At 41.8% G+C, this 11,708-nt stretch overlaps 1 protein-coding gene and 1 pseudogene across 1 annotated transcript; one reads left to right on the top strand and one right to left on the bottom strand.

The window, feature by feature from the left end:
* Nucleotides 1-2,088: 2,088 nt before the first annotated feature.
* bet1l (Bet1 golgi vesicular membrane trafficking protein-like) lies at nucleotides 2,089-8,056 on the bottom strand. Its single transcript, XM_070972302.1, has 4 exons — nucleotides 7,999-8,056; nucleotides 4,283-4,368; nucleotides 4,103-4,159; nucleotides 2,089-3,752 (listed from the first exon to the last, which is right to left on the bottom strand). Exons 1-4 carry the CDS (start codon nucleotides 8,015-8,017, stop codon nucleotides 3,585-3,587), a joined length of 330 nt encoding a protein of 109 aa, XP_070828403.1. The 5' UTR covers nucleotides 8,018-8,056; the 3' UTR covers nucleotides 2,089-3,584.
* A 1,723-nt stretch (nucleotides 8,057-9,779) lies between these two features.
* LOC139338035 (THAP domain-containing protein 6-like) lies at nucleotides 9,780-11,401 on the top strand (annotated as a pseudogene).
* Nucleotides 11,402-11,708: the final 307 nt, after the last annotated feature.

Below are 11,708 nucleotides of genomic sequence, written 5' to 3' on the forward strand. Positions count from 1 at the left end.
TTGTCACTGTATTAAGCAGAGTCAGCACAGCATCATCTGTGCCTCTGTCTCTTTTATACGCAAACTGTAATGGGTCTAACATAGCGGCCACAGTAGTGGTCAAATGACTGGCTAAAACCCACTCCATCGTTTTACACAGTATGGAGGTTAATGCGATTGGACGAAAATCATTTGGTGTGTTTGCACCTGGCTTTTTAGGAATGGGCCTGATTACTGAAAATTTCCACAATTTTGGTACTGTGTGTGTGTCTATTAAGGCCTGAAACAGCTTTGTAAGAACTCCTGTTAGTTGAGGAGCACAGTCTTTGAGAGGCGGGCTTTAAGACCATCTGGACCAGTAGTTTTATTGGGCTTCAGCTTAGAAAGACTTGAAGAGACATCATCTTCACTGATAACTATTGATGTCTCTGCGGGGAGATTTTTGCATATCTCATCACATTCAGTTCTGTCATCCACAGTATCAAATCTACAGTAAAATTTGTTCAGTTCATTAATAAAAGTTTGGCTGTTACATACAGGAGAATCACACTTTTTACTTGACCTTCCCATTAATGTATTTAGTCCATCCCACGAGTGTCTTATATTGCCAATTAAAAATTTTGCCCCTACCTTATTTTTAAAATCGATTATTGCCTTACAGATTTCTCCCCTCAATTACCTCCTTTTTTCACACAGTAACTCCATATTACCAGTGCAAAAAGCAATCTTTCTTTCATTAAGGCAGCTTTTCAGCTGCTTGGAAACCCAGGGTTTATTATTTGGGAAAATTTTCACGAGTTTAGTTTCAGACACAACGTTTTCACAAAATTTAATATATGACGTAATAGCATCAGTGAGTTCATCAACATCCTGGCAGGACTGGAAGAAAATGTCCCAAATGGTGTCCTCAAAGCAGTCCCTAAGTTGCTCTTTACATCGGTCAGACCACACCTGTATTTGTCTAGTGACAGGTTTCTCCCTCTTCAGCATAGCCTTATATTTAGGCAAGAGATGAATTACGTTGTGATCTGATTTCCCGAGGGGGGGTCTACATACCGCTTTGTAAGCATCAGGAATATTCCCATAGCAACAGTCAATAGTCCGATTGAGACAAGTGAGGCAGTCTACATATTGCTGAAGAATAGGCAAGTGTTCAGATAAATTACAGGAATTGAAATCCCCAAGAATCAAGATGGGTTGATCTGCAGAGCGAGTGAGTGCGTCATTATAACTCTCCGCTATTCTCGCAACTGCAGCATCATCATCCGGCTCTGGCACATAAGTGAGTATGACAGTAATCTGGCCGAATTCTCGCGGAAGATAAAAAGGTCTGAAAGATACAGTCAATATTTCATAGTCCGGTGTGCACACTTGCTCCCGTATACAGTACTGTGTGGCCCATCTGTTATCCACAAACATACACAGGCCACCTCCGATTGATTTGCATGAGCTGCGCTCATCTCTGTCTGCTCTTATTGTAGAGAACCCCGTTAAGGTAGGAGTTGGGTGATGATCTTTAAGCCAGGTTTCCGTGAGGCAAACCAGGTTGCTCTGTCTGAATTCACAGTCATGTTCAGCTCTAAGTATAAGTTCATCCAGTTTGTTGCTTACCGAGCGTACGTTAGACAGGGTAATGACAGGCAGAGGAAATCTACTCCTGCGTTTCCAAAGACGATGTCTCACTCCTCCTCTTGAGCCCCGCTTTTTCCTCTCTTTCCTTCCTTTCTCCAGACATCTTTCAGTTCGCTGGATCTCAGAACAGTCCGCGGGTAAGTTAAGAGATGAGGAGTAACCGGCTGAGCGTAATGACAGCCGGTGCTCGCGCGTGTAGGTCAAGGCGTCTTGTCGGCCCATCCAGGCATTGTTCCCTGGCGCAAACGCCATGGGGCAAAAAAAGTATCCATAAGGGTATAAAATTCATAATGGTAGAAAAGTGCAAAGTGCAGAAACGTTTCTAGTGGATGTGGTCCGCATCAGACAAAAGAACCGCTCAAAATAGACAATAAAACAGATTTAAAATCAAGCAAAACCAAACACTGGTGAGCACGGGGTCAGCAGCAGAGCCGCGCCCCCCTAAGAAGCTACAAAGAAATACACCATATTATAAGGTGATTCCAGTATTTTAAATATTTTATTATACTTTAAGCTTAAGAGACTGTATGTCCCCATCAGAACTTTGTTTCTGGTTTGAAACAGCATTTACAATTTCACTTTGAGAAATGACATTTGAGGGTATAAGACATGAGTACATGAGTATTTCTGAAATCCTGATTATAGGCCTGCATCTAAGGAACAACAGTATGTGGGTAATATGGATATTTAATGTTTTCACTCGTGATATATTCCTTTAGGTATGTATTGGGGCTTTCATTTAATTATATTCATTTGGCTGTCAAAATAAAATAGAATTTTCCCAAGAGTCTTTATATGATTATGAAAATAAAATTCTACAACTTTATTGAAGACTGTATTATAAAAATGGCCGAATTAGTCCCAAATTATTTTCAGTGTCCCTCACTAAGAATCTAAATAAATCATGTAAAAAGGAGCAATTATCCCCAACAAGTTAAGAAGTTAGTACAATAATAACATTTATTACATGTGTATTAATAATAATAAAATGAATGTCAGCTGTTGCTGATTAGCAGTCCATACAGCTGGAACGTAAACATACAGGCAAAGGAACGTCTTTTTTAACCCTCTTGAGTTTCTTTCAGCAGTGATCTGCTGTGCAGATCAACTAGAGCAGATCAACTGGTGCAGATCAACTGCTGTTTGTGATGTGGAAAAAAAATCAAAATGTTTTAATGATACAAAATGTCCTTGTAAACCATAAACACAACAGGCCCCATCATTTAATATTATTAGAACCACAAACACAAAAATTCTTATCAAACTAAAGTTGTTGTTTTTTTTATAGTATGAGGCGTGAATATTTGCCTTTAGCCTGGTCTCCTGTCAATCGACTGCAGGATCAGCCAATAGCAGATGGCTCTGCCAAGTCCTGCTCTCACCTGTAGACTGTAGCAGTGTGTATTATATATGTGTTTTTTTTGTCTGAATACTAATCTGTCACAAAGATGTTTTTTCACTTTTTCAGTTGGAAAATAGAAGCGTCGACTTAAAACTTGCTTTACATTATTGTGCAGTCTGGAACTGATAGGCAGCTGCTCTGTAATGGAAGGTCTGTTGTGGGACATGTTTGTCTTGATCACACACATAATCACACTCACCCACCTGAGATGCATTCATGATCTACCTTCTCTTTACCCATATGAGGACTTCCTGACCGCGGCAGGAATGGACAAATGTGGCACCGAGCAGAGGCGCCTCGAAGTCCAGGCGTGGTTTTTTTGGGTAATAGACACAGCATCTTTGGCATGACTACACCCATTAATGTTTCCCCTGCTGAGCTGTCCAACACCCCCTTCAGGACAGTTCAACAATTCAGTGTTTTTTCTGTCTACTTCCTGTTTGTTTTCTCACTTTGGCGCAGAATAAAAAGTCTTCTCCTGTGCAGGAGAACCACAGAGATGATTATGACGTCAGAGTCTACAGTCTCAGCTCCACATCAGGATCAGCTCCTGGGTGAAATGGTTTTCTTGTCAGCGCTGAATCCTGGAGACCAGGTAGTAAAGCAGGAAGAAGGCCATGACAAGGCCCACAGAGACGTAGCAGAGGATGCGGCGGTTGTCTCTGCTGGATCGGACCATGGTGGAGAAACGTTTCACGCTGCCGCTCAGCAGACCTGTTGCACTCAGGAAGTTTGAATCCTGAAAGGAAAAGGAGAAGAGGAAGGACTGTGGAGCATCTTTCATAAACTTAAACAGGAGGCCTATTTTAAGACAGTCTTTGATTGTTCACCCAATTTTACAAATTCCCTCTTCATGTATTGAAAAAATGCAATAAAATACAGAGGAGTCATTGTCTCTGAAGGTCAACTGACACCAGCAACTTTTTTTTTGAAGCCTTCTGGATGTCAGTGTCTTGTCTGTCAGAACAGACATACTTCTATTTGATCAAATGTACCAATCCACATTTTAACTTGGAGTGCTTTAAAAGTAGGTGTGAAAAATGCTAATCATATTTCTCAAAAATTGCTTCAGAGAGCAGAAGGACTTACCATGCCGTCCAGATACTCATTCTGGTCATCAACCTCTCTGTCGATGTCGTATGCCAGCTGTTAGATTCAGAGACAGGACAGATGATTGACAGTTAAAATGGCAGGTCTTATGCTTAAGTTTTTATTATTTTTAGAAAAAGAATGATCAGAGGAGGAGAGCAGTCATTGGTTGTGACTCACAGATTTAAGTCTGGAGACTTTGGTGGCCAAGTTCTCAGCCAGACGTTTGTTTTCAGCATCCAGCATGTCGTCCACAGAGCTATGACCTGGAAACACACACAAAAAGAAAGAGAAAGACAGAGAAAAGAAACAGTGGTTAAAGGGCTGACTGTGTGTAACCACTTAATACCACTTACGGTGTGTATAATCGCATCACCAAACATGTCATATCACAAGGAACTACTAAAAACATTAAATAAATGTTTTTTTTTGGGTAGCACGGTGGAACAAGTGGTAACACTGTCGCCTCACAGCTAGAAGGTCCCCGGTTCGAATCCCGCTGTGGGCGCTGGTGGCGTGTCCTCCACCATGTCTTCAGTGCCTGCTGCTCAAGGAAAAAGGGGCCTTTCTGTGTGGAGTTTGCATGTTCTCCCTGTGTTGACCCGGGGTTTCCTCCGTAATAACCCCCACTAAAAACATGCAACCCCCACTAAAACCCCCACTAAAAACATGCAAGAAGATCACCACCTGACCAATGGTGACGAGAAGGGATGGGTCCCCGGGCGCGGGCACCGGCATCGGCTGGCAGCTGGCATCGCTCCTGGTCTGCCGTGGAGGATCGACAGACCGAGGATGGGTCAAATGCGGAAAAGATATTTTCACGGAAGCATGGCGTGTGCATGTACTGTGTGCAACTATGTGTGATAAATAAAAGTACATTTCTTCTTCTTCTTAAAGAGATTTCTTTCAATGTATACAAATGCAAACAGACCTCATCATGAAAGCAGATGGATAAAAACAGAAATGATGTCAATAAGAACATAAGTATAAGTAAAGATAAGACAGGGAGTAACAGCTAAGAACAGAACAGAAAAAAAAAAACAATAAATAAAATAGAAAAAAAACAGGTACTGGTCAACCGAAGGCCTGTCTGAATAAAAACGTTTTCAGCTGAGTCGACTGATCTCAGTGTTATAGGAAGCGCATTCCACAGCTTCGGTGTGAGAACTTGAAAAGCATGGTCACCACAGATTTTGTACTTGGATTGGGGTTCAACAAGTAGTTTTAGTTGGACTGACCTAAGAGCTCTGTTTGGGGCATACAGGTGAAGGAGAATGGCAACATACCTGGGTGTTTGACCGCGCAAAGCCTTAAAAGTTAGCACCAATATTTTAAAGTGAACACAATAAGTGATCGGGAGCCAGTGAAGAGAGGATGGGACAGGGGTGATGTGGGATCTCTGGTTTGTTCCTGTTAAAAGGCGAGCAGCTGCACTTTGGACTGTCTAAATATGGTTTAGAGAGGATTGGCTTAAACAGGTAAAAAGAGCATTACAATAATCTAAACAAGATGAGATAAAAGCATGTAAAATCATTTCTAATTCCACCTTGGATACCATACATTTTATTCTAGCTATATTGCGCAAATGGAAAAAACAAGAGCACGTTAACTGGCTGACATGGCTATCTAGTGATAGAGACTGGTCAAAAGACATACCTAGATTTCGAAGGCAGGGTTTAACACACTCACTTAAAGGCCCAATATGCTGCTTAATGGAAGGTATCCATTTTTGGGGAGCAAGTATAAGAGCGTCTGTTTTGCTCATATTTAATTGAAGGCAGTTTTCGGACATCCAGATTTTAATGGCCTGCAAACAGTCGTTTAAAATTGAGAGTTTGATGCTGTCATCAGGTTTGAATGAATAATATAATTGAATGTCATCAGCATACAAATGACATGACATCCCACTAAAACGGCTAATTATCTGACCCAGAGGCAACAAATATAATGAAAACAGTATTGGACCCAGGACAGAACCACCACAAGACAGAGGGGCTGTGTCAGACATAAACTGGCCCAACGAAACAGACAGACAACCTCCTGTGAGAGAGGTAGGATGAGAGCCAGTCCAAGGCAGATCCTCAGATATCCACCAAATGCTTTAGCCTAGGTAGCAGGATACCATGATCCACAGTGTCAAAAGTGGAGCTGACGTTGAGAAGTAGCAATAATGAGCATTTCCCATCATCTGCTGCCATCAGAAGGTCCTTAGTGACTTAAATAAGAGCTGATTCTGTTGAATGCAGTTTACGAACGCCAGATTGGTAATGGATCATATATGCCATGTGGGTCTAGCGCAGCTGTAAGCTGCATCGCAACTGCCTTTTCCAGAATTTTAGAAACAAAGGGCAGTTTGGAGATAGGCCTATAATTAATTGGAAGGGTGGGGTCAAGATTTGTTTTTTTCAGCAGAGGCTGGATTATAGCATGCTTAAAAAGAGTAGGGACAGAGCCTGTTAAAAGGGAGAGATTTATCATGTTGACGATGGAGGGACCAATTGTTTTAAAAACATTAATAACCAAGGATGGAGGGAGAAAATCAAAAGGGCCATGTGAGGGCTTAACTTTGTGCAACAAAGCTGTAACCTCCTCTAAGGAAACAGGCGAAAAGGAGCTTAAAATTGTGACATTAGGAGCACCAGCAGAAGGATGGTGAGATGATAGGGGGGGATCTTGGCTCTGATTCCGCTGACTTTATCAACAAAATATTTTAGAAAATTATAGCAGTCAGTGTGAGAGAAAGCAGGCACTTGTGGAGTGGTAGGAGAGACAGTAGCATTTATGGTATCAAAGAGAAATTTTGAATTTCGTTTGCTGGCCGAAAAGAGGTTGGCAAAATATGCTGTTCAACCCTAATCATTTCATTAAGTTCTAATAACAAGTCTTTAAGATGCAGCCGGTGGACTTGTAGTTCAGTGGATTTCCATAAATGCTCTATCTTCCTGTGCTTATGCCGGAAACAGCGAACTGACTGGTTAACCCACGGTGAGGATTTCACAGTAGAAGGTTTTTTACATTTGAGAGGAGCATGTTTAAAACAGAGGAGCACTTGCTGTGAAAAAGCTGCACCAGGGTTTGCGCATCATCACAGTCTGACAGACCATGTGGGTTAAATAAAGCAGTGAATTTTTCAGCTGTGTTCGTTAATGATGCGCCTAAAGTAAGACATGGACTTACGTGGCAGTGGATCAAGAGTACAAGAGACCTCAAAAAGGAAACATTTATGATCACTAACCAGAAAATCCTCGAGGCAAGGGGGGGGGGGGGGGGGGGGGGTTGGGGGCAGGAGGTCGGTAGATTACAGTACAGTAAAATGGATGTAGACAGCTGGCTTTAATCACAGTAAGTTCAAAAGAGGGAAAAGTCTTCGTGCTGACTGACTAGCATTTAAATGATTTTTAAAAAGACCTCAGTCAGCACGAATTTGATTTAACAGGTAAGGGGGACACGAATGACTTTATCGACATGGCAACCGTATTAATCACAACACCGGATCTAAGTAATTGTGTCAATAAACACACGGGGCTTCTCTTCGTCCACGCAATGTCAGGTGGTTAAGTTAACATTAATATCTAACTTGCGGAAAAAATAATGTTAGCATTTCGTGGATCAAACCTGTTCATCAAAACCTGTTTGATGTTAGGACAACTATACCTAAGTATTAAACCGTTGAACTCCTCAGCTAGTTAACGCTAATCTGCTAGCTAAGATCGAGGATCGTATTCGGCTATAATTGAGGTAAACAGAAGCAGACATAAAGCACACAGCTCGTCTGATCTGCCGTTTATGTCATAGGCTCCATGACACGGCTGTGACACATGACACAATTAGTCTGGTACTGCTGGAGACGGTAAATTGTGAACGTTTAAAAGTGAGGACGTGTCAAAATACAGTACCTCTATTCCAGTCCGCCATGTTGTTGAGTGACGCTGCGATCAGCTGTGCACAGGTTTGATACTTGCACGTGACCGTCCCGACGCATAGACATAATATACGTAGACGCCTCATTGACTGACGCTTCCTATTGGAGCTGACGTTCAGCGCGGCCGCCATCTTGGATGGGTCTCCCCTGCGTCCCCAGTGCATTTATTTCTATGGAGGAAGGTGTATGTCCAGCTACAATTATCATCATAACTCCTCTAATTTTTACCCGATTTTCACATGGTTTGGTTTGTTATAAACGTCAGAGATGTAGTTATGATACAGGACGGTGTCACACATTAAAAACAAATGCTTTCATGCTGAAATACTTTGTCTTTGTTAAAGAGCATAATACAGACATATGGTATGGCCCATTAATAAATGTATAAATTAATTAATTTTAGATTTTAATAACGAAACAGTTTGATTGTTCATTTGATTTCTCTCTCTCTCTCTCTCTCTCTCTCTCTCTCTCTCACACACACACACACACACACACACACACACACACACACACACACACACACACACACGCACACACACAATCATGGCCCTTCTGTACACACCAATAACACAAGAATTTCTTCATTTTTGTTTTTGTGCGCTGAGTTTATTTAATGTAAAGTTAAGCACAGGCACATGCACGCGTGCGCGCGCACACAACACACGCACAAAAACCAGACATCTCGCATAACCTGTTGACATGCGTATTAAACTTTGAGTAAGTTTTTATACTAATTTGTGTTGGAATAAAACTTCACCAAAACAAACTGTCGAAACGAGGAAGGTTTTGTCTTTTTGGCCAACTCATCATGTGTGTCGGCCCACAGTCCACTGCTGCTTTCAAACACACGCACGTACACACACACACACACACACACACACACACACACACACACACACACACACACACACACACACACACACACACACACACACACACTGTCTGGCCTGACGTGTCTAAATTTAAACAACTGTTTACAGCTTCAGGATGACAAAGATTCCATAATAGCCTGGACTGAAACTGCTGATGTTTGTGATATACACTGATTTTAACACATACATACATACAAAGCTCCCATATATACCTGCTCAGAACAGTTTTTCCTTCTTTCTTTTTTTTTTTAAGGCCTGGAAAAGTTAGCTTTAAAATTCCAGGTCATTCCAGCGTCTTACACTACCCTGTTAAGCTTGTATCTGAGGCTGGGAAGCTAAATAAAATAAAATAAATAAATAAAATAGGGGCATTGTTGCGCTCTTTACTTTGACTTCGGTTGGCTCTGGTGCTAGCGGAAACCCACCCAGTATGGCTGCGACGCTGGATTACGCTACAGCACGTAATGAGGCGTCTACGTATATTATGTCTATGGGTGGGTGGGTTCATAGACATAATATACGTATATTATGTCTATGGGTGGGTTAATCAGCGCAGGTGTGAACGCAGAGGAAGCCATACGGTTTTTTGACCGTGCCATGGCGTGTAACGCCGCAGGATGGACTATGGTGTATTTTGTGATAGTGAGTATTCATTGAGTCGGCTGTGTTTAACAAAATAAATCCGCAACATAAGAAAAGTAATGAGTGGACATTTGTGGTGTTATGCACCTACTGGCACGCGAACAAGCCATTTAAACCATCAGCGTGCGCGGATAGTGACAAAGGGCCATAGACATATACACGTAGACGCCGCATTGAGCGCTGGAGTCGTATGTCAACGTCGCCGCCATATTGAATGTGGCAAGAGCGACCAGAGAAGATGCTGCATTCTTGTGCAGCGTGGAACTGTACCAACCGGTTTACACTCGAAACTCGTTCGCAAGGGATTACCTTTCACAGGTAAGAATGAAATAAAAAAACTTTTGATTGTATGTGGCCACTATAATTGATTGTATGTGGCCACTATAATTGTTGGTTTCTTTGTAGATAAAAGAGCTTGGTCTGTACCAGCTCTATATGGAAAGTGTCCTGAGACAACTTCTGTTGTGATTTGGCGCTATACAAATAAAATTGAATTGAATTGAATTGAATAACATAACTTTACGTACAGAATATGCTGACTTTGTGGCTATAACATGAAGTCCCGCATAGAAATACTATACTATACGCGCCTCCGAACAACAAGTCTTTCCTGACTAAAGTGGCCCGAAGTAACTACGCTGATTGTTGTTAGTTGGTTAACTTTTCATATACTCTGTAGGTTTCCCAAAAATAAAGAACTGAGAAAGAAGTGGGAAACAGCTGTCAGGCGGGAAGGGTTTTCTGCTAGTCAGTCCGTGCTCTGCAGTGAACACTTCAGGCCAGAGGATTTTTACAGGACAGGTCAGACAGTCAGGATCAGAGACGGAGCTTTTCCTTCTGTCTTCAGCTTCCCAGCTCATCTCCACAGGGTAGGTGTATAGGCTGTAAGGATTAGATCATTCAGTGCCATACTATGCTAACAATGTTTTCCCTTTCTGAATGTGAAGGAGTCAGTGATGTATTTAGTTTTACACTGTGATACCATTTCTATATTTCATCCTTCACTTTAGCCCTTAGCTACCAGGACGTCTCAGATCTCAAAGAAGGCACAGGAGACTTGTCACCGGACTGTTCTCAGCTTGTCCAGGAGACCAAACCCCTGCCTGTGCCCAGTGTTGTGAGTAATAAGTGCTAGCTATGCTTCAAACAGCTGCAAGCTGGTTATATTCAAACTTCTTGTCACTCCCCTGTGCCCTTACAACACCTGCTACTCTCTCTCACACTCTTTCAGACAGACTCACATACACATATGCACATACGTTGAAACATGCCAGTATTGAATCTGCAATTGAGCCTTCACACACACACAAACATGTGTGCAAACACACACACGCTGCTGGCAGTGCCATTGAGCAGAGCTAAAACTAAGAATGTAAGAATGTGGAACATTGGACAGCACATTGTACTAGTAAAGATGTTACGGACTGTCACTGAGTGATGTAATGAGGTACCATTTTCATCCTTGTTTGTACTAGGACCACTCCTATGCTCTGCCTTCATCATATGATGATCTGAGAGCCAGATTCAGGGAAGCCATGATTAGGGTGGAGAGTCTGGAAAAAGAAAGGAATGCAAAGGACAGAGAGAGGAGAGCAAAGAACACTGTGAGTGGTCTTCTGGAGGATCTCAGGGTGAAGAATGTGATAAATGAAGAGTTGAAAGAGCAGCTCGATACATACTCAGGTGAAATGAAAATACAAAATTTGGAGATAATTTGAACTTAAGTGTATAATACGTTACCTTCTTTGTTAAGACCTGCCAGTGCTAATTGTGTTTCAGATCTTCCAGTACACCTCCTTTCAAAACAGAGCCATGAATACACCAAAGACCAGAGGGATTTTGCCATCACCCTCCACTTACATGGTCCGAAGGTGTACAGCTATCTGAGAGACACTCTTAAAATCAACCTCCCACATCCACATACGTTGCAAAGGTATTATTCATGTTATTTGAATCCTTTTTTCCATGTAGGCTGTACACATTATTTTATCTTATCATGACTTAAAGGTTGACATAGCTAAACCTATCATAATTAGTATTACCATGAATAAATAATGATAAACAATACATAGAGGTCCTTGAATAGATACCCCTCTCTGAGTTTAATTGTTTGCCCATGGTTATCTGCCAATACTGCTTCCAGTGATTAGTGATCCTGATCTGGGCA

This window comes from Chaetodon trifascialis, chromosome 10 (assembly GCF_039877785.1).
Source record: "Chaetodon trifascialis isolate fChaTrf1 chromosome 10, fChaTrf1.hap1, whole genome shotgun sequence".
Classification (NCBI taxonomy): Eukaryota; Metazoa; Chordata; class Actinopteri; order Chaetodontiformes; family Chaetodontidae; genus Chaetodon; species Chaetodon trifascialis.

Bases quoted from the DNA above. Each gene is read 5' to 3' on its own strand.
- bet1l (XM_070972302.1), bottom strand. The intron at 4,160-4,282 runs GTGAGTCACAAC...TGAATCTAACAG, and splicing joins AAGTCTCCAGACTTAAATCT to CTGGCATACGACATCGACAG. The intron at 3,753-4,102 runs GTAAGTCCTTCT...TTTTCCTTTCAG, and splicing joins ATGAGTATCTGGACGGCATG to GATTCAAACTTCCTGAGTGC.